Source organism: Seriola aureovittata, chromosome 13 (genome assembly GCF_021018895.1).
Source record: "Seriola aureovittata isolate HTS-2021-v1 ecotype China chromosome 13, ASM2101889v1, whole genome shotgun sequence".
Taxonomy (NCBI): Eukaryota; Metazoa; Chordata; class Actinopteri; order Carangiformes; family Carangidae; genus Seriola; species Seriola aureovittata.
Genome location: NC_079376.1, coordinates 23,321,903 through 23,348,735, shown reverse-complemented (window position 1 = coordinate 23,348,735; position 26,833 = coordinate 23,321,903). Strand labels below are relative to the sequence as shown.

At 39.8% G+C, this 26,833-nt stretch overlaps 1 protein-coding gene across 2 annotated transcripts in view; it reads right to left on the bottom strand.

The window, feature by feature from the left end:
* Positions 1-2,069: 2,069 nt before the first annotated feature.
* Positions 2,070-26,833, bottom strand: part of pals1a (protein associated with LIN7 1, MAGUK p55 family member a) — a 29,628-nt gene continuing 4,864 nt past the window's right edge. For both annotated transcript variants that reach the window (XM_056392879.1, XM_056392880.1), the window contains exons 2-17: positions 17,104-17,429; positions 14,927-15,104; positions 14,236-14,336; positions 11,807-11,914; positions 10,438-10,515; positions 9,308-9,448; positions 8,306-8,467; positions 7,059-7,136; positions 6,641-6,824; positions 6,377-6,448; positions 5,316-5,387; positions 4,754-4,921; positions 4,561-4,650; positions 3,882-3,994; positions 3,536-3,646; positions 2,070-3,405 (exon numbers count right to left, since the gene is read on the bottom strand). In XM_056392879.1, coding sequence (XP_056248854.1) covers positions 3,229-3,405; positions 3,536-3,646; positions 3,882-3,994; positions 4,561-4,650; positions 4,754-4,921; positions 5,316-5,387; positions 6,377-6,448; positions 6,641-6,824; positions 7,059-7,136; positions 8,306-8,467; positions 9,308-9,448; positions 10,438-10,515; positions 11,807-11,914; positions 14,236-14,336; positions 14,927-15,104; positions 17,104-17,295 — 2,025 coding nt within the window. In that variant the 5' untranslated portion in view covers positions 17,296-17,429 and the 3' untranslated portion in view covers positions 2,070-3,228. The remainder of the gene's footprint in view (positions 3,406-3,535; positions 3,647-3,881; positions 3,995-4,560; positions 4,651-4,753; positions 4,922-5,315; positions 5,388-6,376; positions 6,449-6,640; positions 6,825-7,058; positions 7,137-8,305; positions 8,468-9,307; positions 9,449-10,437; positions 10,516-11,806; positions 11,915-14,235; positions 14,337-14,926; positions 15,105-17,103; positions 17,430-26,833) is intronic.

Below are 26,833 nucleotides of genomic sequence, written 5' to 3'. Positions count from 1 at the left end.
AGGTGGAGGCTGGTGTATTAATAGAAAATGAATGAAAATATAGTAAAATTACATTTTAATAATACGATGTATGTCTTCGTACGACACGTCTCATATGTTTTCATCATAATATGACTGTTTCTGAATTTAGTTCATGTGATGATACTCAGCCAGTTCTTTTCACTGATGAAGACCCTGAAATGCAGTTGAAAGCTCCAAAAAAAGTTGATTTATTTGAGTTATTTTAAGATGTATGTCGCTTCCTTCTTTTGGCTGTCTTCTTGGATTTGGAAAAAACTGTATATGAAGAAACATTAAACAAAAACACAAGGTCAGTTATTTTATATCAATCATCTATTATTTATTCATTGTGAATATTCATACAAAAAGCAGATTTTCTCAGGAAGATGTGATGTCTGATACACAGGAACTGGTATCAATTAACTTTACATTCAATACAGTTCATTTCCCTGCCCCCCTCTTCCTCCTGGACCAATGGCAGGGAGGCAAGGGGGTGAAACCTGCAATTCTATTGGTGCATTCTGGACTTCTATTTTCAGCATTACATATATATAAAAGCTCTACACAATGATAACAGTGATATTGTGTCAGGTCTACTTCAGGTCATAATAATACTTCACTGTCTTCAAAGACAGCCGCACACACACACGCACACGCACACGCACACACGCACACACACACACACACACACACACCCATTCACACACATATGAACACACACACACATACACACTAAATATATAATAAATTCAGCACTGTGTGCCGATCAGGAACACAACTAAAAACTACAACTTTCCTTCACCCACTCGCCCCTCAGGGCTCAGGCTCAGAGGTCTACTTAAATGTGATCAGACAGGACAGGAAGAGTCAGCTGACACGGTCTTCTGTGATTGGTCAGTCAGAAAAAACAGGCAGAAAATAAAACAGTCAGCCGAGATCAAGTGCTGTGTCCTTTATTTTAGTGTTTATTGCCATTGTGTGCACTTTAACAGGAGAGCCAGGTATAAACCAGCCGTTCAACAAAGTCAGTCAGTCAGTCAGTCAGTCAGTCAGGGTCCAGAGGGCTCAAGACCTCCAGTACAGGGGAAAGTCAGAAGCTAATGCACTGTTGTGGTGTGTACAATTAGGACGTGTGAGTGTTCTTCATAGCAATACAGGCGGTGGCTCAGTGTGAATTTTAATTTGTACTGAATGTGTGTGTGTATGTGTGTGTGTGTGTGTTCTTCACATTTACTCCTTACCAGGGGCATCTGGGTCCAAGGCCAAGTTATTTAACAAAAACACTAAGAAGCTCTTGAATTCAAAATCAAATGTTTACATTGATCCTCTGCACTGTCCAAGTTAAAATGATTTGGGCATCATAATTCAAATGAACACAGGATAAAGTCAAAGGATGCATCATAAAAGAGGCCCAGCATCTCTGAGAAAAAAACAACTCTTAAAGGAAAAAAAATAACAACAACAAAAGTCTCAGTACTCTAAGAAAGAACAACTCTTAAAAGGAAAAACAACAACCAAAAGAAAAAAAAAAATCTCTGTATATTAGGTACTGTGATGATGCCAGAAATCTCTGTCTTAAAAATGTCTGATGAATAAAAACATCATTGATCAGTTCAGCACCATCCAAGATCAGTTTGTTGAGGATTTCCTCCCTTTCAGGACGGTCAATACACAAACGTTTATATATCATGTATTTATAATTACCAGTGCCACCAGGTCAATACATTCTAGATGATGCGGATTGTGTGCAGAGTATCTACGCTCTACAAAACAAGTATTAGGGCCAATGTTAGGAGAAAATGTCTTAATGTTATGAGAATGAAGTGAAGAAAAAAAATCATATTTCAATAAAGCTGTTATTTTAAATAAAAATAAAGTCATGGTTTTATGTTTTAAAGTCTTAATATAATAAAATTCTGTAAATAAAGTCATATAGAAAATGTTATTTTCAAGATAAAATGTTATGTTAGGATTAAAGACCCAGAATTAAGTTGTAGTTTTATGAGAGACTGTCTTAATTTTACAAGAAAAAGTAATAAAATTACAAGAATAACGTCCTTTATGAGTTAGAATATTTTGAGACAAAGTCAAAATATACAAAAAAGTTGTTATTTTAAGAATAAAATAAATACAGTGTGTCATGATCACAGTTGAATCAAGTTTACAAAACTTATGGTTGTCATTTTATGAGTAAAGAGAAGTGAGAGAGTTGTAATATTTTAAAGTAAAATTGTAATGTTGTGAGAAAAGGTCATGATATTATGAGACACAGTTCTAATTTTACTAGAAAAAAGTTGGAATATTTTGAGGACAAAGTTTTACAAAAAAACATGATCGTATTTTCAAGAACAATATGTCCCATGTTATGATTAAAGTCTTAGAATAGAGTCCTAGATTTGCAGGAACATTCCTAATATTATGAGATAATGTGAATTTATTAAAAAAAAAAAAAAGTAATATTTTAAAAATGAAGTTGGAAAAGTATGAGACATTTATTTTAATGCTGCATCTTATTTAACAGTTGAGGGAGGTTTGTTTGCTTTTACATTTAAAATGAGGGAATGTGGATGAATAATACCCTTTATATTCTTTATATAACCTTTATATCATAGGACATTGAAATGAAATGAACACAGTGGTGACTCAGCCAGAATCAACTATGAAGTGGTGAACTGTGCATTGAGTGAAAGTTAATGCTCTGCTGATGTGTTGCTAACTAATCTCATTCTGACAGACCATAATACCATTACTGGTCATGGAAAAGTCTGGTGTCAGAGGAGTCAGAATTATCCTTTTAAAATTCCAACTTTGTCAATGTAATTTTTGCAAAAAAAAAAAAAAAATCCTAATTTCTTTTCTATTAAAATACTCTTTTATTCTTGTAATATTTAGACTTGTTTCCTTGTAAAACTACAACTCTTGTAATATTATGGTCAATATACTGCGATACTATTATGATTATCATCCTGCAATATTGTGACTTATTACATTTCAACTTGGTTCTTATAATATTACAACTTCATTCTTAAAATCATTAGCTTTTTCCTAACATCAACCCTAATATTCTGTTATAACCTCACCACAGCACACTGTGTAAAAACCACACCAGTGTTTCAGGGTCCAGTTTGTTACATCTGTAGAAATGGGCTCCATGGGCTGTGTGTGTCTACTATGTGAGTAATGTGTAAGTGTGTGTGTGAGAGAGAGAGAGAGAGAGAGAGAGTGTGTTCAGCGCAGCCACGAGCAGGGCACCCACTGAGGTTCAGTGTCCAGTTTGTTGATGAGTCGTAGCAGCTCGTTGTAGGCTTTGTCCTGGTCTGTGTTGACGATGACGGCGTCAAACAGGTGACCGCAGCTCTGCTCCATCTCCCGGGCTTTCTCTATGATGTCCCGCAGCTCCTCAGGCTGTACACACACAGACACACACAGACACACACACACATATTACTGAGGCAAACATTGCAGAGATGTAAACACCAGTGATATTTATCTTTGACTGAGTGTAAACAGACAGTGGAGACAGTTGGACAGGAACCTTGGGGTTCTTGTTCTCTTTAGCCAATAGGGCTCGAAGTCTTTCCTGGGAGGGCGGAGCTATGAAGATGATGTAAGGCTTCAAGTCTGAACTCCTCAGCACCTTTAGAGCCTGTACACACACACACACACACACACACACACACACACACACACACACACACACACACACACACACACACACACACACACAAAGGATTTAATCAACAAACTTCTGAATGTGAGTTCTGTAGTTGAAACTCACTTTGCCACCCAGCTCTGTCTTGTATGTGTATGTGTGTGTGTGTTTGTGTGTGTGTGTGTGTGTGTGTGTGTGTGTGTGTGTGTGTGTGTGTGTGTGTACCAACCTGCGTGTGCAGACAGAGCACACAGATTTTTCCAGTGTTGATGACCTGTCTCACCGAGTCTGTACTGGTCCCATACAGGTTCTTCTCAAACTCACCAGATTCGATCAGCTTTCCTGAGAAAAGTAACAAAGCGGTTGAGTGAAAAACACTTTTATCCATTTGAAACAGTAAAGTATTTTCAGTTCATAACAAATTGTGTTGGGACTAATCACACTGTCAGAGCACGTCAGTAGACACATTCACACTGCTAAAAGAATGTGGACACGTGTGAGTGATCGGCTCTCTGGGTTTTCATTGCGTCTTGGCTGCGTTCACACCTGAACTTAGAGCTGACCACCTGTGATCAGATCACCTGAGATGGATGTTAATACCAGGTCTGAACGGGACAAGATCTGAGGTCGTCTCATTTTAGAATTGATAAATGAAAGTTTATCCTCATATTTGATATTGGACAAAAGGCTGTGACTGGAATGTTGGCTGTCATGCTCTGATTCCGATGAACCCCTCAGTTGTGAGATGTCATCATTTACTGTAGTAAGGTTTGGTTATCATTACATAACTTATCTATCAGTTCACCACTGAGGTAGCTGCTGTAAATCCTCTCCATCCGGAGCTCCGGCAAGAAAAAGCAAGACATGCCTGACACTGACTGAAGGGTGTCAAAAACATGAAATCTTACCAGCTGCCAGTTCTGCCTCAAAGGTCTGACGAGACACAAAGTGGTAGTCTCGACCACCCACCTCGCTGTCTCGCCGGCTCCGCGTGGTGTCTGCAGAAAAACCCACAAAAGAAAAAACACAATTTGTTCATCCACAAACACATAGAAGAGTGTGTCCTGTGTGTGTGTGTGTGTGTGTGTGTATAGGTCTTACGAGGGACAGCGCCAGCGAACCGCTCTGGTTGGTTGTTGAGAAGTCTCTGCCTAAGTTCTCCCTGTCCACAGCTGGTTGGACCAATCAGTGCAATCGGCCGCTTCCTATTGGCCGGCTGGTGGTACAGAGCCATCTCTTCATAGGTGAGAATCTCCTCATTATCAAGATCTGGACCAGTGGAGAGGACAGAATAAGCAAGTGACGGCTCGGTCCAAAGGTCTTGACATCATGTGCTGTATTTTAGAAAACCGCCCACTCTCTAAAAATAGAGTACACACATCCTGGATATTTATTGTTACATACACGCTTATTATGTTTATTGCATCTTTCTCTTCTCATGTGTGCGTCATATTCAGATTCAGTCTACACAATGAAACTATAATAGAAGGTGTCAGTTTTATGTGATGTTGCTGCTATGATCAACATGACGGACAGATCTTCTCGTTCTTGTCTCCTTTCGCTGGGAGCCGGCGAGATGCCGCGACTCTAGATGAGCCTTGAGCTACACACATGAAACACAGGTGGTGCGTCCTGGCCACACAGACAGGTAAACGGGTCATACCATCGTTCCTGTGAGTGTTGTACAGCAGCTTCTTTCTCTTCCTCTTGTTCTTCTTTGCACACCACAGCTTCCCTGTAAACAAACAGACACCTTAAAGCTCTCTGTTGGGGCTACAGGGCTTATTGCACTTACTGTATAGGGACACAAATTTTACTCAATCAATTATTGGCTTGGATGTTAAAATTACTGTCCAATTTCATCTTATTGTCTTGTTTGGATTTATGTATGTGAGCTGGGGGAGAACACACATTTTAGGGGCTGAAATGTTGAAATGAAATGAAACGCCCGTTTCCACAAAACATTTTATCTTACCACTAAGAGTATTCCTAAGTCACGCTAAAAGTAAAAGTTTTCACCTGAATCATCTTCACAAAGCTGTGCCGCTAAAAACACACGCACGTTTGTTGTTCGACATCTAAAGGAAATGGTATGAATTGTCCTATAATGTGGTTCTATAGAGACATTTATCGTTTGGTGAACAGATCTGCTTACGGGCAGCTCGGAGATCTCCACGTCGTCAGCATTGTAAAGTTGCATTTTCCTGTTGCCAACTAGCGCAGCGTTGCCAAACACTGATCAGGTTGTTTCAGTTGGTAGGAGATGTTGTTGCATCCCTCACAAACCCCACAGCGATCATTATTCCCTCATTATTGAGTCGTGTGTTTTCAGTGATTCAGCATCGTGTAAGGTTTCCAAAACAAAACTGCGTCGTGGAGTGACAGCCGCCATTTAAGATTCTTCTCTGTGACTTGGTCTTAGTGAGTTAGGAGTCCTCTCCACTGCTTGTGACTACTCCTAGTTTTAGGTGCTACTTTAGTGCTAAGTGACTTTGTAAATTGCTTTTAGAAATTAGGAGTCCTAAAGTTCGGACTGACATGCCCATTATTTTTAGGAGTATCAGCAAATTAAGAGCTACTTTTAGCCTTAAGATGCTTTGTGAATATGACTGGACAACAACACATTTTTATTCTCTTATATTGTGATAATGTAAACTCAGGTTACTGGGGGCACTCTAAAATGTTTTATTCGCAGCAATAAGGTTAGATGGTGTAGGAACTGACCAGGCTTCTCAGGCTCCTTGTCTTCTTCTATGGTCTGTTTCATGGCTTCTCTCTGCTGCTGAAAACTCTTGCCTGTGGAAAAAATTCAAGAATATTTACCCACAAGAGTCTGACTAAGCATTCTTCACAAACACATAATATCAAAACCCCAGCCACAGGCAGGCAGGCAGGCAGGCAGGCAGACAGACAGACAGACAGACAGACAGACAGACAGACAGACAGACAGACAGACAGACAGACAGACAGGCAGACAGGCAGACAGACCTGGTACCAGTCCAGCTAGCGGCTGGTTATCCTCGTCTCCGTCCCTGTAAGCCTGCCACCAGTTGGGGTCTGACTGACTGATAATGTGGAGGATGTCTCCCTTCTGAAAGGACAGGCCCAGCTCTCTGCACGGTACATAAGGGTCATCTGAGGGGTCATAGTCAAAATGAGACTTCACATGGACCTGGAGGAGAGAAGGGAGAGAGACAGCAGACGCATCCAGAGACGTTAGGACGTTTCCAACAGTGAAGATGAGGATGTTTACATCATGGATATTTTAAATCATTTTAATCAACATTTTCCAACTAAAGGCAACTGTTCATTAGTCCGTTCGGTGAAGGTAAAAAAACTAATTGTGTTTCTTCCAGACTTAAGATAAATTAAAATAAAGCAGTCATGTTGAGGACTCAGCACTCACCACAGTCTCTTTGACAGGAGGAGGTTTGCTCTGGCTGCTGGGAATCAGCACAAAGGTCAGAAGGCCATGCATGTCCGCCTGACACACACACACACACACACACACACACACACACACACACACACACACACACACACACACACACACACACACACACACACACACACACACACACACACACACACACACACACACACACACACACACACACACACACACAGAGAAATGTTGTTATCCATCAGCTTGCCTTCATCATCTCAACTGACATTTATTTAAATTTTGTATTTAACCTGTCGGCAGCCTCACTGCTGAGTGAAACTGAGTGAAATGAGCTGAAGTGTCTGAGCAGCATCATGATCAGAGCTGCTCCACTTCTCTACATGAGGAGGAAAGGAGCTTCAGTGCTTCCTATCTCATCTCCTTTAGCATAGGAAACACTGGAGCTTCCTTTACCAAAGGAAAGGAGAAATGCCGTCCCACAATTCCTTGCTGCAGCAACATTTAAAGCGACCCCAGAGCATCTATTTTAGAGTTTAAATATATATATCTATTTAAATATAGATTTATTCTCTTTAAATCCAGTCAGGAATCATCATGAAAAACAAGCGGATTGAACTGATAGTCAACTATATCATCATCATTATTATCATTTCTATGTAATTATTATTTTAATGGGTCAACTTTCCCTACTTGTATTTTCCTTTCTTGTCATCTTATTTCAACATTTGAGTCCTGTTTGTTTTGTGTTTGTGGTTAGAGAAGGAGGATTTATCATCCATGTGTTATAAATAGAGTTGTTTTTTAAAAAGAAAATCCAGTGTAAGTGCAGTCAGATTCTCTGTGGTTGTCTTTTCATAACTCCTTATGAATTCTCCTTCACGTCCCTCTTTGACCTCATGAAGTTTTCCATCGAGGTCGAGGAAAAGTGGTTAGAAAGGGAGATTTTTTTGTTTTTGCTTTTCGACCGCAGCCAAAGTATCAGTTCATACTGCCATCAACTCACATCACAGATCAGTGAGTGGAGGAACAATCTAAATGTAGGTCAGTAAAATGAACATATAGATAGGCTCAAAATCCATGTCAACACCTTGATTGTAACAGGTAATTGTAATATAATTTGTGAAACTGACAGTAGAATAACAGTGACAGTAATAGTAATAGATTACTCATTAATAATCATTCTTTCTTACCGTTTATCACTGCATCTAAGAAGTGTGTTAAATATTTGGAGATAAGAATATACTCACAAGAATGTCAAAGACTTGGTTGACATCTTTCCCTCTGATTTCGATGCCATTTATCTCCAGGATTTCATCTCCCTCTGATAAAAGTCCACTGCGCTCAGCCGCTCCACCTCGTACAATACGGCTGATCACAACACTGTCCATTTCATTACGAACAGTGGCTCCCTGCACAACACACACACACACACGCGCACACACACACACACACACACACACACACACACACACACACACACACACACACACACACACAACACACAGTGAGTTACAGTGACTGTGTGAGTTGAAGTCTATTATTTACAGTGTAAATACCCATGGAAACAAGCTAATCCTGAAATATAATAAAATTCTTTTAGCAGACACATTAATTATATGTATATAAAATGTATATATATATAAAACATAATTCATATATATCCAAATGACAGCAAACATTCAGACTTCCAATGGAATGGGCCTGAATAGTGGATTTGCTCAGAAAGGCCTGGTATATCTGCATGGTCATTTTGTTGCACACAATCCAGCAACCAAAATAAGTGGTCGTTAATGAAAAGGTATGCCAATTACGTTAGCCAGTGCAGTGGTAGATCTCCATTTACACTGGAGTATGAACAGACTCACTGTAGATGGATGCATGGTTTTGTTTACCAAACCTCTCCAGTGGAGTTTAAATGTTGCACAGAGTTAAAACTAAAAGATAAGTCCACCGAACACTGCACTCCTAACGCTGATAGACTCACAATTATAAAGTCAAATAAAACATAAAAAAACAAAATTGATGCAGCAGAACCAGAAATATAATGTTTTTTTATGTCATGCATTTTTCTTCTTGTTAAAACCTGGCCCCTACATGACCCACACTGGAGAGACAAAAGAGTAACTTTTTTCACTTATGCTGGAGTTCCTGTTCAGAGCTGGCGGAACACAAGCTAAACTACAAGCGAGGTCAGCTCTGTGTTCAGCTGTCTCCCCCCCTGATTTAGAGTTTAGGAATACGTGTCTTACCAGCGGTATATCTTGGGCCTTCTCTATGCGAACTATCTTCACAGTCTCTCCTCCCCACTGGGTCAGTGTTTCTCCTTGGGCAGGCGGAGGTTCAGGCTGCATTTCCGTCTCTGCTATGCTGTCATGCGCCAGGAGCAATGACTGGAACACACACACACACACACTCAGCTATAGGACTGTATCAGTGACGGTCACTACAGGAATCTTTTGTTTTTGCTCAGGTTTGTTATCAATTTTCTGCCAGATTTGCTCAAATTGCCATGAGTCCAATCGGCCACATGGTGGCGCTGTAATTAAAGCCAGTTTTGGAAAGTCCACATCCCTCACACCGTCTGTCTGACTGATTTGAAATCGGACACACAGGTCCAGCATCTTGGACTGAATTAGTCTGCCATGATGGATTTTTTGCTAATTGGCTTGATGTGAAAAATAGTCAAATGAATAGAACTTTATGGATTTTTACTTTAGCAACACCAAATTTCGTATACGGCCTTAGGAGACTGAGGTACATATTTCTATGATAAATGAGGAAAAATCATTCAAAAAACATGGCCGCCATCTATCAAAATATCTTCAAAAAGGGCGGGGCTTAGCGAATAATGCCCATAAATCATTAACCATTTGTCCAACATCATAAAACTTGGTAGTTATCTTCCGGCCGTGATAGGGAACCGGCCTACCAAGAACATTTTGAGCCCTAACCATATGTGTACCTCAAAACCTGGTTGACAGAATTTCACCAAAATCGTCAATATGTGCCATCTCAAGCCTTTGCTCAATTTGCAAAGAGCTGGAAGGAGTCAGAGACACGAAAGTTGGAATCATAACTACAAATGATGTGTAAATGCTTAATAAAAAATCTGATCCTAATCGGACACATAGTGACGCTATAATTAACAGGAAAAAAAAAAAAAGGGAAAAATTCTTTACTTCACACCTACAGGTCAATAAAAAAGCCTTTAATGACAGTAATGGCTTTTTAGTTTATTCACATAATTAGCAAAAGTTTGGCTGCTTCTCTCTGTTGAACACAGATGATCCAAATCAAGGGGCTCAAACCTGTGAATTGCAGCTTGCGGCTATCATTTTTACTTGCTAATAAAGCTTTGAGCGTGTGCGTGTGTCTGTACCTGGATGTGTGTGTCTGACAGCAGGCTGTGGAGCTCGAGTCCCTCTTTGTTCTGACTTGACTGGATGGTATTCCTGACCTGAAACCAGGGCAACAACACAAAACATCATCACCCATCATCACAATAGCTATTATATAGTACATTATCGCTGTAGCACATGCAAGTGAACTGAGCAGAACTCAGTCTTTATATAGTAATAGAGACAAGTTTCACAAGGAGGAGGACAGGAGAGAACTTTTAAAATACTGCTGGCAAAGAGACGTGGGAAAACAAATTGATTGGAAAGCTTTATGACACATGGATAGAATTACCTGGGCTCTGAAAAATATATTTTCTACTATTTCATAATTTTGTAGTATGAGAATGAGAGAAGACAAACTGTGAAATGTGCCGCCGGGTGCACAATGTAACTGAACTTTAAAATGGGTAAGGATTTAAATGTCTTTCAATCCAAAACTAAAATGAAAATAGTTCTGAGCTGGACCTCAACTAAAGGTGGCTTGAGTTCTTGTCTTTGACACTGTGGCCGTTCCAATTCTTCTTATTTCGTTTCCACTTCTTTCACAACGACAAAGGAACATGCTTATAGGAGTGCAGTGTGAACCAAAGATGTGGGTGGAGATGCCAACACAAAGCAGAAATAATGCGTTGTTGTGAAATGAGCCATGAATAGCTCTATCAGCTAGCCAACTCAACAATGTAGCAGGGAAATAATTGGAGCACTGATAGAGCTAGCAACATGTTTATCAGTCGTAAAATAATTTACCATCACAGAGTTTGATTCTTTATGTCGCTCAGTCCAAAAGTTCGGCCTTAAAATAAAGTTTGAGCCGAAACTGACAGTGGTATCACAGAATAAAAGAGTTTGGCTCTGTGTGTATGTAGCAGCGTGCAGAGGAGTGTGTGTGTGTGTGTGTGTGTGTGTGTGTGTGTGTGTGTGTGTGTGTGTGTGTGTGTGTGTACGTACTGTAAGCACTAGTGTTTCATCTCTAATTGATCTGGAACAGAGCTGCTCTGTCTCCAAGCCCATTATTACACTCATTGACCTGGACTGTCATCTTGTGTGTGTGTGTGTGTGTGTGTGGTGTGTGTGTGTGTGTGTGTGTGTGTGTTGTGTGTGTGTGTGTGTACGTACTGTAAGCACTAGTGTTTCATCTCTAATTGATCTGGAACAGAGCTGCTCTGTCTCCAAGCCCATTATTACACTCATTGACCTGGACTGTCATCTTGTGTGTGTGTGTGTGTGTGTGTGTGTGTGTGTGTGTGTGTGTAGCTTTGTGTCAGTTGAACATGATGCAATAAAGACTGTCAAGGAATGGGAAATAAATGATCATTTGAAATACATGTAATTTGGATAAGCATGTGTTACCTCCATGGCCAGCTGCAGTGCCTGCTGTGTGTGTGGGTATGGAGGAGAGGGTCGATGCATGCTGGTGGCCACCGCATTATGGATCTTCAGCGCTGACTGGAAATCAGACTGAAGGAAGAAAAAGACAGCAGGAAGTTCCATCAGGATCCACTCAACTGGGGCTCACACATGAAGCACATCTAGGCTGTCCTTTCACCACACTCTACCTGTTTTTACATCAATTTAAAGTGAAATGAAAGTGCAACTAAAAACAGCTTCTATCACAGTATTACTACTGTTGTGAAGCCGATTCCGAAAATGCTTGAATTTGTGTCCATACAGATCTTTTTCAGATCAGTTTGCAAAATTCTCTAGCCCCACTGAACAGAATAACCAAAAATCATATAAAATTATAATAAAAGAAAAAGAACTTTTCTTCACAAACATCACCTAGTACAGAATGGGACACATACAGGCTGGTAAGTGGGAATACAGCTCTGCATTAAGAAACACAAGGGGCTGTGTGGGTGTGGCAGGTTGCTTCAGGCACGGTGAGACATTTAGCGGAGCAGACAGGCAAACCAACTGTGCATTTTATGACTAAAGCATGAAGGTTTCAGCATATGATCTACACACCCCAAAGTTTTATTTCAGACGTGGAGGCAATTTGTATCTGACCTCTGGTGACCTTGAGAGGTCATTGACCTCAGCATTACATTTTTCCAGTTTTTGGTCCCATCCCTCCACTATAATCAGGTGTATCTTTGCCAAAATTGCATTTTTGTTCTAATAAAGATGTTTATTTGCTGCTATATCTGTGCGCCATAATTTTGCTTAGAGCATCATATTTTCCAGGGGACTGCAGACCCCACCGTTTCCAGGTGTTAAGGTAGCTATAATAGCTCGTTAAAAACACTGACAACTTCTGCTGTGTTCTGTGGAATTACATGACTAGCTAGCACATTAGCAATCATTCTAAACAGAAGCCAACATGCTAATTTGGTCTGGACCACACTCGTTACTCCAGGGGGCCCTGCCCTGTCCCGGAGGTGACATCTGGGATGCCTCCACATCTGAAAACAAACTAAAGTTTCACGATTTAGTCTCTAAATGCACCAAACCTTCCACAGCTTATCTGCTGCACTAAATGAAGTAGAATTCAGGACAGCCAATCAGAGTAATAGATCCATGAGTCTGAAGACGTATTTGAAGAAGACAATTATTAATCCTTAGTTATACTGCTATAAGCCTATACAGCTGGGGGAACTCCCATGATGCACTGAGCACCTCTTCTCTTTCTCTCTCTTCTGAATATACAGAAAGTTTGAGAAAGAAGACACTCATTAACTATGTGTCTTATCTCTCTCTCTCTCTGTCCTCGTTCTGCAGATATCTCTGACTCTGGAGCTGCAGGATCCAGATCTCTCCCTCTCTCAGTTTGGCTCTGTTGGAGGTTTCTGTTGGAGGCCAAGTGCTGCTCACTGTGGCAACTGTTGGGTTTGTAAGGTCTTGACCTTCCTCTACAAAGTGCCTTTAGTTAATGTTTGTTGTGATTTTGCGCTACGCAAGTAAAATTGAATTGAACTGGATTACTTTACTGCAAGAGTCACCAGCTACACAGCACAATGAAGCCATTATTGTTACAAAGTAATCTACTAGGAATGTGTGCTTGCATGTTTTTGACTGACTAATGCATTTAAGACAGAAGTAACTAATGGTTTAAGACAGAGTGGTAACTTGACAGTTTTTTGGTTTACAAGTATATTAGCAATGACCTTCCAAAAGAATACAGGACCATCAAATGACAGCAGCAATTCTGGTCTTAAATACAGTGGTGAACTGCAGCTGCAGCAGTTTTGCAACCAATCATACATTTGGGGTGAAATAGAGATATCTTATTTTTCATGTTTGACTAGTCAGCAACATTCCGCAGTGTAAATTCCACCCAGACAGTTCCTGGGTCATTAAAAATTTGGACCCCAGGAGCAGGAACAATTCCTCAGAAACCCAAACTAAAACTCGGTTCCTCTGGGTTTCTGAGCTCCTAAAAGGTTCCTGGGTTCCTGGAAAGATTCCTGTGGTTTAACAGGGGCCATTTAAGGCTTTTTGACTCTGACCAGGAGAAACACTCCATTTTTTATTTTTTATTTTTTTTGCAATGAAAGTCATCCAATTTAATAAAATGTGATACTGGTACAAAAGGGGCTCATCACTTCCAAAAATAGTGTAATTGTCCAACTGTAGTCTCCACCCTCCTCCTCCCAAAGCGAAGCCTTCGTTGCAGCTGCAGGAGTCTTGTGAGGCCCCCCCATTGTCACGGATACTGCAGCTCAGACGACACTGCTAACCCTTTTTAAATCTCTTTTTACCTTGGAGGTCAGAAAGTATTGAAAAATACCACAATTACATATTCACCCAAGGCTCTTTCCATCTAATTCCCTTCATATTACCTTGTTTAGTAGTGCAAGTACCAGTTCGATGTCATTCTGACTCTGCTGGTCGGACAGACAGCCCCGGACCTGCTTCAGTGACAGCAACAACTCCTCCAACTCTGCAAGAAACACACACACACACACACACACACACACACACACACACACACACACACACACACACACACACACACACACACACACACGCACACACATTCACGTCAATATCCAAATCAAACGCATCTTTAAAATCACTCTTATTTCAAATGATGTGAGGCGACAACTTGCTTGTTCTGGCTTCAGAGTAACGTGTGTCTGAATGAGCTTCTCATTTCCTAGTCGAGACTTCGCTTCTACAGTGTGTGTTCCTGTTTGTGTGATTACGTGAGTGTGTAAACAATACCACCCCTGACAACGTTTTAATTAAGTCGCCCTCAAGAGCCTCTCACGTCCTTCTCTCCCTCCGTAAGGAATTCCCTCCCTGACAGCAGACATGTCTTCCTTACATTCCTTTCCCTCCCAGCTTCCTCACTCCATCTCTTTATTTTTACCCTCCTCTTGCCCCCCCCCTCCCTCTTCTCCGTGGCTCTTTGAATTATCTGTCCAACATCTCTTTCACCTCAACCTCTTTATTATTTCCTTTCCCTCTGAGATCTTTGCTGAAATGCTGTTGTGCTGTTGTGCTGTTAGCTGTGCGTGTATGTTGTACCCAGCGGTGCTTGTGTGTGCTGGCTGCCGAGCGCTGGCTGCTGCGGTATGTATGTGTCTTCCAGGAATGTGGGGTTGTCGATGCCGATGTGGGGATTCTGGGAGAGCTTCCTGAGCCTGAGTGAGGCGTTCAGGTCCAGCTGCCGACCCTCCTCCTCTCTACGACGTCGGAGGTCCTCCTAACACACACACACACACACACACACACACACGGACAGGAAAACATATCATTGTAGCTCCACTTCACATTGTAACTCAATGTACAATACATTGTACAATATATTCTTACATTGAATAATCGGCCAATCTAAAATCAACTTGTTTATCAAGTGGCCCAATAATAAAATCAACCTAACATCCCCCTGGAAATGAGGAGTTTCATCTTCTCTCGGTTAAACAGAAGCTATCTGAGATCTGTACATGCTGACATGTGATCGGCTACAAAGCTCTTTTACAGATCTTTTACTTAATGCCAATTACGCAATAGGGCTGAACAGTTAATTGTTTTTATATTAAAATTTAGAAAGAGTGCGATGTTCAAACTGCAAGAGCTCAATGATAATTCACAGTGCATCTTAACAAGTTCTAGAAAGTGAAAGTCTAAGTCAGTAACTGCTGATTTCACCAGATACAATGACGACTGCCACCAGTAAATTTACCCTGCTGTAATTAATTAGTGTCAATTCTGTGAGTTAATGAAACAACAACAAAAAAGGAATCTCCTCTGTTGTCTGGTTAACACGCTCCCTGCCAGTGTTCATATAGCTCAGAGATGGTTTGCTGTGTCTCTTTGCTGTTCATAAGGGACCAACAGGGGGAAATTCAAAGGCGTAGGTTTGCATATGGACAGTAGAGACATGTCACTACCAATATTTGAGGGAACTCGCTGTTTGAAGTTAAATTAGATCATTCTGATGTCCCCTCCCAGAGGTTACTTCTCCAAGACAACCGATTTAGGCATGCTAGCATTTGATTGGCTGAAAGGGCGGAGGCTACCTGGAGGCTCGCATCATGTACAAATATCACACTTACAGACTTACATTATTAGATCGTTAATACTGATGCATCACTGGATCAGAAGCATTTTACTGTGGTTTTAAATGTTAAATCAAGGGGGGAGGGGGAACTACAACACTGGTAGGTTTAATGAATATAAACACTTTGATGTTGGATCTGTTACTGTGTATAGTTTTAATTTAAATGTAAATACAGATCTTCATTTGAATACAGATGATATGTTAAGATACTGTATGTAAGAACAAGATATGTTTTTGATAATGTTTTGTTACAATCATATCTAGTTTAAAACTATGTAGCACAAATACAAATACATACCTATTGGCTAATAACTGCAATTGTAAGTGCAATTGGATATTTTTCTGAAACCTGTCAGGCCTACTACACAATATTCTTATGTTTCACGATGAGTCAGAACAGGTGATCATGAGCCCTTTTATAATATGAACTCTCCAGAGTTTTGGTTCACAACAGCAGATTGTCCATGTCAGACACACTCTCACCTGCTGGAAAAACTCAGTTTGGGTGTTTAGGTGACGGGTGGTGCCTGGGTAGAGCGTGCAGTCATCAACACGTCCACACACTGATGATGTCACTGTCACCAGCATTGAATGTTTACGTATATAAACATGTATTTTTGAACGGCCGTGAAGCTGGAACCATTCCTTGTCACTACGCAGTGCAGGGGGCTTTATCATATGTGCAGAGGGCGGAGACCGACCCACAGGGGAGGTTCATTTAGTTCACACAGAACTAAATTAACGACGCTATTGTGCAGCATTATGGGAAATGTAAGTGCCTCTTTCTCTTTGCCGTGTTAACATCCTTCTGGTCACTGTCATAGAGACCATTGGTGTCAGAAATGCACTGGAGTAAAAATTCAAATGTTTCATTGTAGAATTTAGTTCAGTGGAAATGTAAAAATAACATAAAATAGAAAGGATAAAGTATAAGCGCCTCAGAGCTCTTGTGAAGTCAGCTCATGCAAAGATACGCTGACGGACTCTGGCTAGTGATTGAGACGTAGCACACTATCTGTTTTGTATTCTGTTTCCATTCTTGTTTTGCACTTTCTAGTACAGCAACCCCGAGTAAAAGAGTGATGAACAGCTGTGTAACTGAGTAACAACTGTGTGTGTGTGTGTGTGTGTGTGTGTATACCTGGTGTTGTCGTATCCTCTCCAGTTGTGCAGATCGTCGGAGTGGCAGCATTCGACCACCCAGCTCTCCTGGACAGTCGACGGCCATTTCTCGGTGCTGCTGTCCTCCCCTCAGCTCTTCATCTCCTCCTCCTCCTCCTCCTCCTCCTCCTCCCTCCCCAGCAACGTGGCCGTTCAAATGGGAGGTCGTCATCCCTCACGCACACACACACAAAAGTCAACAGTGTGTGCGTTTGTGTATATTCCAGGGATGTTTAGGTATATGTATGTCTATATATCACGGAAGTCTAGGAGGGTAGCTCGGTAAACAGGGCAGCCATGATTCACCTGTGGAGAGAGCAAGAAAATGTAATTAATCTAGTTTGATTCTGTAACCCAACGTTCCTCCAAAACCAACACGAGGCATTTTCATAGTCATTTAGCTGCCATGTTTCCTGAAGTAACCCCATCAGACCCAGGTCTCATGGGAATGGTGACTATCAGATGCTTATTTACCTGTGACCAACAGTCTGGTATGACTGGTCAAACATAGGCTGGATGAGTGTTCAATAACAGAGGGGTTTGTGTGAAAAAGTGGCTTGAGAAAGTCACAATTGACACCATACAGCAAACCACACAACTGACCTGTGTAATCTCTGCATCACTAATCAACTTGTGTATAAACTAGTTTACCATCTGGTTACGTTTTCTGACTGGAACACTTAAAAAAGGATAAAATCTTGTTGGATCTGATAGTGGTCAAGATAACACTGAATAACACTGATATCACCTCCAGTGAGGCTAGAAACTCAGGCTGTTTGATAATCAGGCACGCTGATCAGGCTTGTAGGCTTTACCTTTAAGAGTCATGTCAATGTCACATCTCTCCATGTCCTCGATGGGAAACTTCATGAGGTCATGGAAAGATGTGAAGGAGAATTCATAAGGACGTAGGAAAAGACTAACGCAGTGAGGACAAAATCCAACTGCACTTACACATAAGCGTTCATTTATAACACTTGGATGATAAATCCTCCTTTCCTAACCACAAACACAAAGCAAACATGATGTTGAAATGTTAAAAGTAATATAACATGACGGAAAATACAAATACAGAAAGTTGAGCCGTTGACATAATAATTAAATAAAAACAAAGAACTACAAGATCAGAATAAATTCAGACATTCAGACAGACATTATATTCAGACATAAGTTTATAGATCCGTGAGGCACGTTTGACATTTCTATATAATTGTTAACTACAGGAAATTCATTTCTAGTGTTCGACACAATGGGAGGGGATTTTGTGCAACAACATGTATGTATAGGCTGTAGTATTTTGATATGATGATGATATTGTTGACTATAGATTCAAGCTGCTTGTTCTTCATGACGACTCCTGACTGGATTTAAAGAGAATAAATCTATATATTGGGCTTCAGTCGATCAGACAGGGATTTCCATCAGTTCTGGATCCAGTCACTCCCATCAGACTTATTCTTAGGTTTCTTTTCGCTATGCTCCCAGAGCTTAACATTAAAGTTGACTATGAGATACATTCACCGAGCACTTCAACAGGAAGTCCTTTACACCTGCTTATTCATGCCATTATTCAGTCAACCAATATATAACATCATGCAGATACAGGTGATAGGTATTACTTTAAGAGCACAACATGATCATGTCATCATCTGCCTCTATAATGACATTGTTTATTTCCTGTTTTATTCTAAAATTACTTCCTTGTGTGTCTGCTTGTTATTTTACTACCTGTGCTTTTCTAGTTTTGTGATTGGCTGCCCTGCCCTGCCCTGATGTATTTCACCTGTGTCCAATTACCCATGCCTCCCCTGTGTATTTAAGTCTCTGTCAGTTCATCTGTTTTGTTTCTGTTGAGTTTTTCCAGGTTCAGTTTCCTTCATTACTTCCTGTGTTTTGTCAGTTAGACTTGGCGTTCCTAACTTTTGGCCTTTAGACTCCTTGCCACCCCTGATTGCATTTTGGTTTCTTCATCTAAGTAAGACTTTTGTGTTTTTCTTTGTTGAATAAATCTTTGACCTCGACCACTCCAGCCTTTGAGCCTGAATTTGGGTCCAGATATTCTTTAACCTATGACAAACACAAGATACAACTTGGTCACTTTGTACCTCTCTCTACTAATCTCTCTCTCCTCAGCACTTCAGAGACAACAATGTCATGACAGTCCCCCACTCTCCACACATATAACCATGACAACAGCTTTGTCAGCCACCGGGTGGTCTCACACACACACACACACACACACACACACACTGAACAGAGTACTATGTAGGGAGGAGGTGGGAGAGAACAGTGGATGGATGGAGAGAGAGACAGAGAGAGAGATAGAGAAAGGAGGTAAAAATAAACACAGAGATGGATGGATGCCTTATCTTTGAGTTCCACAATAACAACTATCTCTTACAAGCAGAGAGAGAGAGAGAGAGAGAGAGAGAGAGAGAGAGAGACACACACACACACACACACACACGTAGAGAGAGAGAGAGAGAGCAGAGGTCCCATGATGCAGCAGTGAGGAATGCCGAGCAGCCCTGGGAACAAAATTCCATAGATGGGGGAGGGGAGTATGTGTCATGTATGCTGTGTGTGTGAGTGATCACAACACACCACGCTTTATAGGTCAAAGTAGCTCCAACCCACACCTCCAGTGTTGTTTCACTGACTGGACTCCAGGTTTGATAGCGCCTGACTCCAGCTAGCTGTTCTTGATGCCATTGGCTGCAGGGTTCTCATCCTTTTTCCAGCGTCACTGTCAATGTCTGAATGATGTTTTTTTATTATGGACAAGAACAATACAGTGATTTTTGTGTTATTAGTTCAAATATATTGTGTTTGTTCATAATTGTGACTTGGATGAAGATCTGAACATATTTAAGAGGAAGATTTATTTCTGTTTGTTCCAACCCAAAATTAATGATAAAAAAAAGACCAACAAGGATACAATCAAAGTTTTGAATGGAGAATATTTAAAATTACAGATTTGGAATATTGACAACAAATATCACTTACTAATTACTTCAATTAAAAAAGATACAAGTGTGTGCCTTCAAGCAGTTTACACCTGTTTCTTTTTTCAAGTTCATATGGCCTCAAAAGATATATATATATATATATATATATATATATATAAATTCCCAATACCTGCAACTCACAAATACCAGTTGGAGGTTAATGTGAATGGGTTTTCCCACCCAGCTGTTTTTTGTAATTACAGTTTAAATGATATGACATGAACACTGCATTACTTACACCTGTGCATTTCCTGCTATGAAAAGTAATATCTCACAGAATCCAAGGAGTCTTTAATATCTGTGCTGGCATTAGAGTATCCTTAATGTTGTCATAATTCAACCGTGAACACAGTACAGACCTAAAACATACTCAGAATTGGTACGTAGTATGGATTAGGGACACAGCTTTGGTATCATGCTGCCAAATTTACTTTTTAGAAGGTTTTTATTATTATTGAAGGTTCCCAACAACACCGTAGGAAATTGGGCATGCAGCCTTTGAAAGTTGCAGCCTGAAGCTGTGGAACACACTACCTATAGATATCAGAGAGGCCGGCTCACTAAGTATTTTTAAAAGAAAACTCAAAACTTATTTCTTCACCTTAGCTTTTAACTAAATTTTGTACTTTGCTTTGCACCGATTTTCTGCTTTCTATGTAATCACTTATTTTAATGATTTGTTATTAAGTCAAATTAAATATGAAATATTTTAATTTTATTATTCTATCTAATATTACATGTTTTTTAATGTTTTTCATTTTACATTATTATTTATAACATGTTTTTGTGCTACATTTCTTATATGAAAGGTGCTATACAAATAAAGTTTATCATCATCATTATTATAATTATTATTATTATTATTATTATTATTATTATTATTGCTAGAGATGTAACACTTCTTGGAGATGTCTCACCTCAATTATTTATTTATTTTCCTCAAATCAACTCTCAAAACTTGATTTTAGTGTGGAGTGTTTGACCACTGGTAGTGCTCGTGTCAGGCAGTTGTACAGATGGTGAAAAGCTGTTTGCATTGTCAATACTACAACTGGAATATGAGATTTCCTATGATATTTCTTTTCCAGTTACAATGTTGACATGAGCTGTTACCTGAGTAACCAGGTCAGGGCCTAACATTAACACAAATTACATTAACATAAGAATGGCATGGCTCAGTTATATGAAGCCTTTGGTGTGTCTCAGCTACCCACCATGCACTCTCTCTCTGAGTTAGAGAAAATCACATAAAACAGAATGGCTATGAAAAAGGCATCTGATTGGCTGCATGTCACACCTGACAAAATGCAGTATTAATTATTAAACTGTCAAACCTTCTTTTTTAAATAGTGTGTGTGTGTGTGTGTGTGTGTGTGTGTGTGTGTGTGTGTGTGTGTGTGTGTGTGTGTGTGTGTGTGTGTTAAAGTTTCATTTAAGGGTTTTATGCCTGTTGGAAGATGTGTTTATTGATTACACTGGCTTTCAAAGTTAATTCTCAGCAGTTCTGTGATTCACTAACCATTGGCAGATGAGTCAGAGCGTTGATGTTGGATACTGAGACAGGTCAGTACTGCTAACAGGTGCCCAAACTGAGTACATGTATTCTGTCCTACCCATTTAAATACTATTGTTGTGGAAAGCTATTAGGAAACAGATCCATTAGGAAACCGATCCATGAGCTGCTCTGAGTAGTGATCCATACATTCTCATTGAAAGCTGTGTTTGAAGATCAGTGTTTCTGGCTGATGATGTGGGATTTGGTGTTGACACCCAGTTTGGCTGGAAAAGCCTGTACTATGGCTTATGAAGACCTGCAGCTGTTTCCAACTCAGACTATAGTGACTTGGTTAAATCAGACTGTATCTGCCTGGACTGCACTGCTGAAGAAACACACACAGGATTGATCAGCTATAACCTAAAGCAAGGACTCCCCCATCACACAAACACACACACACAACACCATCTGTCACCACAGCTTACCCCCTGGTGTGTATGCATGAATGTGTCTAAGCATGCGTGTCGTGCTGAGGCAACAGTTCAAGGCAAAGCTATGGGAAACAAAAAAGCTCTTCCAATAAAGAGTTGGGGGCTGCGGCTGCGATGTGGACAAGATTTCATAACTCTGTATTTATGCCAAATATCTCGATAGCAATACTATTCACATTTGAACAATGAAAATTAAGGATTCTTCAAAAAACAGCAAATAGACGAAGGAAATGCAGATACTTCACCAAATATTTTATCGATCATAGCAGATTAATCACTGTCTTCAGCTGCAGTAAAAAAAAAAAAAAAAAAAAAGAAATGTGTTAACATGTAATTTCACCAGCTGTGTTTCCATTAACCTACTTTTTACACAATTTGAAATAACAAACTTACAAATGAGTAATAGAAAGCCATGAATCTTTTGAAAAAACTCCTAAATAATGCAAAAAAAAAAAAAAAAAATTACTATTATGTCACATTCTGTTTTGCAACAAGTTTCATCCTCCCTACAAAAACCCTCCCCCCATCCACTTCCTAGTTACGTTTCGGCGTATGTTACCAACATACGTGGCAGTGCGTCATCTTGAGCAGTTTGCTAGTTCAGAGACTTTCCATATATAGTCGGGCCAGTTACTGAGCGGAATATGTTGAATATAGTTTACCAATGAGTTTTCAATTTGTTGGTGCAGTGCACTACAACACATTTGATCTACCTTATTTTGGTCTAATTTATTTTTATTTATTATTTTTATATACTGAATATATGTTAGTAGGTTGTGGAAGTACACTAATGTCACAACATAGTTGATCTTATTCATTTTGATCTCATTTATTTATTTTTATATTTAATTGTATATATTTAGATATATATTATGTTATTTATTTATATAATTTTTTTAATTAATTGTTTTATTAAATTTTCCGTTCAAATCTATTTAAAGTTCAAGAAAGTCCACTGTTAAAAATACTAATTTTTTTTAAGTTCAATAAATGCGTGGTGTTTCCAAAGTCAATGAGTAATCGTGTTAAATAATCGTGATCTCAATATTGATCAAAATAATTGTGATTATGATTTTTGCCATATTCAAGCAGGCCTCTGCTCCCATGAGGTGTTTCTTTAGACTATTTGACAAAGCAATATTTTGCAAAAGTGAGATGGAAACACTTTTTTCGCATTCAAGTCACGGCTCCTGTCATATCAGGTCTCGGGGAGTCAGTTCCAACCAAGAGGCGGACTGCTGGAAATCTGTCGTCATGTTTAATTAGAACAATATCACAAGAGGAGAAAACCCAGCCTTATCTGCAAAACATCACTCAATGGAAACACAGACCATCCACTATTGTGTTATGTTGACATTTCTAATAAAATTCACTTCTATTTTGCGCAAAAATGTGATGGAAACCCAGTTACTGATACTGTGTAAAGATATTTTAAGAAAAATGCTCTCTGTACTCTTCAAACATTGTAATTTCATGATTTCCTGCAACCGAAATTATGTAAACAACTCACATTATTTTTTTTAAGACTTGCAACTATTGGTCAACTGATAAATTAGTTAATCAAAAGAAGCTATTTTGATAATAGATCTTTGAATGCATTCAGGATCAGTTTAGCAAGACCCCAGAACTGATTTGCAGGCAAGGAAGCTAAAGTGTTAAAAGTCAAATCAGTAGCACTACAACATGATGAGGATGAGAAAAGTTCAACTTTATGCAAATGTCATGAATGAATGACAACCTGGAGACAACCAGTTAACTTTATTTTGATTTTCTTGCAAAGCGGAGGATCTGAGTTGTTTTTTTATCCACTGAACTCAAAAGCTGATGGCTACAGTCAACAGCTTCCTCCTCCTCTACGATAATAAATGAGCTTCTGAAAAAAAGAAATCCACGTGTGGAAACATCACTTGGGAAAAGAAAGTAGCTATTTCGTCATACACTGGTATAGTGAGATGCGAGAAAATATGAATCAGTGTGTTATAATTGAATCCATGCATGTGAAAAAGAGGTTAAATACTCCAATGACATTCCAGAGCAGCAGCTTACAGAGAGATATTAGTTAAAATCCCATAACCACTTCCTATACCAAGTATACACTCCCAAACGTTTTGCAGTGTTTGCTTTTGGTTACTAGATTTTTAACTTTAATGTTTAATTGACAAATTTCATGGTGTTCAACTTAAAATAAACATATAAAGACACAAAATAAACACACTGACGTGACAATAAATGACACGTGGCAACATATTATGTCATAAGCTCATTATTTCATCAAAGATGCTTCTATTTCCTCCTTAGGGCGGCAGGTGATGACATGAAGCAGAGTTTTTATAAACTCAAAGTCTGATGTTTACTGTAGGATTATCTCTGTGTTACTTGTTTATTTAAGATGTGTAACAATGACAAACAGCGACTGGCTCCTCTTGAGGGTATTAAAACAAAACCTTGTATACTCAGCTAAAACAACAGGTGCAGTGCACTGTTAGTTCTGGCAAAAGCACAGCATCAGCAACAAAGGCGACTTCACCGATTTCTAGTTTGGAGAGTACATGTATATGAATGGCAGTAAATGTCCCTTTGCCTTCCATATATGAAATTATCTCTCTGCTTATAGCTGTTAAATTCCCTCAGGTGATGTCATCAGGAGGAGTTTTGCAACCTGTTTAGATTGCGAGCTGTACTTCCTCATTCTTTGTAGGTCTGCCTCCAAGAACAGTCACAGGGCATGTCCGAGCCAAAACAAGCCCCCGCCATGTGGTTCTCTTGCTATAGCAACAGCAAAACGCTGACAGTAAAATACCCGTGTATTTACTAAAGCGGTAGTTTCATGAAAAAATGTTGGATACAGATGTAAAGACACAGCAGCGTATGGAAGAGGAGGTGGCCACCTTCATTCCAACTGCTGCTGAAAGAGACGCCCTACAGCTGGGGTAGCTCAGTTAGCTACACCCACCGGTGCTCTGTGATGAGTGGTGTGACGTCGGTGTGGCAGATGCACACCCATGGAGGAAGTATCTACTCACTATCCTCACTACAACAAACTTCACTGTGTTCAGCTTCTTTCTCTTTTATTTATCTATTTTTAAGATGAAGAGCACAACAGTGAGCCTCGTGTGGACAGGTGTATCTCTAAAACAAACAATAAACAGGACCAGGTCAAAACCTAGTACATGGCTGCACCACGTAGTATTTGCATTCAGCCTAGTGTCAACTGGTTTCTGCCCTTTGTCTGTTTGCTTCTCTCCTCCTCTCTGTGTTCTCATTTATATGTTTTACTGTTTCTGTTGTCAGACAACAGAACAATAGTGACCATATTTTCAAACCCCTAAACCGGGAGCATTAAGTGTTCTGCACATTCATGCACTTATGCCCTCACCATAGACGTTCTCATCAGGAGAGGGGACAATTATTTCACATACATGTAATTTGTCAGATTATTAGAAAGCCAACAAAAATATGTCGCAGGACAATCGTCGACTTGCATTGATCTATTTTTAACAAATGTTGCTGAAATGTTCTCAAAAACATCAATTCCAGTAGGCTGTAGAAATCATTATTTAAATTGCAATTGGAGAGAGGACTAATGTTCCAAAATCTGGTCAAAAATAATATTAAAGAGGATTGTTAATACCAGTTAATGACAACATGCCCCTGAAACACAACAAACTGTGGGAAATGAAATGGCTCCATGGCTGTATCAAGAACTCAAAGAATATATGGTGCAAAGAAACTGAGCCAATGTATTAATGTTAATGTTCTATCACTGAAGGATTATTTAAAAACCTGTGGTGACCACAGAAGAGCAGCCACTATTACACTGTGGCTAATGGGGATCTAAATAAATCTCAATCCAAACCTCCCGAGTACATCTTTCAACACCACGGGCGCCATGAACACAGCATTTTCGTTGCCTGGTACCTTACAAGGGAAGGAGTGAACCTCCTGGAGCTTTTCTTCAGAATGACAGCTAACTGCATACTGTCAGAAAGACCCACCAGCGTCATAGCCTATGATGCTTACCTATGACTCATTGGATATCAGCCCTGAATTCAGAGGTGTGGTGCATTTTTATATTGGGTTAGGTAATAATGATAATTGTGGTGAATAGTACACAATTTGGTAGCCAATATTGAAATCCATGACATTTAACATTTCATATTTGTCAGGACTCGGGACACACAGCTTGAAACTGGAAACTGGGACGTCTGGTGACCACACAGAACAAGTTTGAAATACAAACTGAAAAGTGGCCTATTAAGACAACATGTTAGCAGTGATCACTTCCAAGCAGCTGCTGCTAACATCCAGATTTTATAACCGCAATGTTGTCTGACAAAATAGACACAAGTTAAAGACAACAGCTGTGCTTTTGGTTATATGTACTTGTAAAATGATCACTCAGAGAGAAAGTAAGAAGCTCATTCACGTCAGCTGCCGTGCAGTCAGCATAGAGAGGTGTGACTGCAGAAGGAAAGCCCAACTCATGGGGCAATACTGACGACCCTCTGCTACAGAAAGTAGCTACGGTTTATCCAAAGTATGTAACACACGTTTTTTTTCTGTCGCTACAATTTACGTATGTACCTTAAACGCCTCAAATGCAGGGTGTAGGTAGATGCTAGCTAGGAGGCTACACACAGAAGCCTCTAGTCCCCACTAAGTAACTGCAGCACATGCAACTCAAATGGTGTTTGGCAAAAAATGATTTAGTTTGAA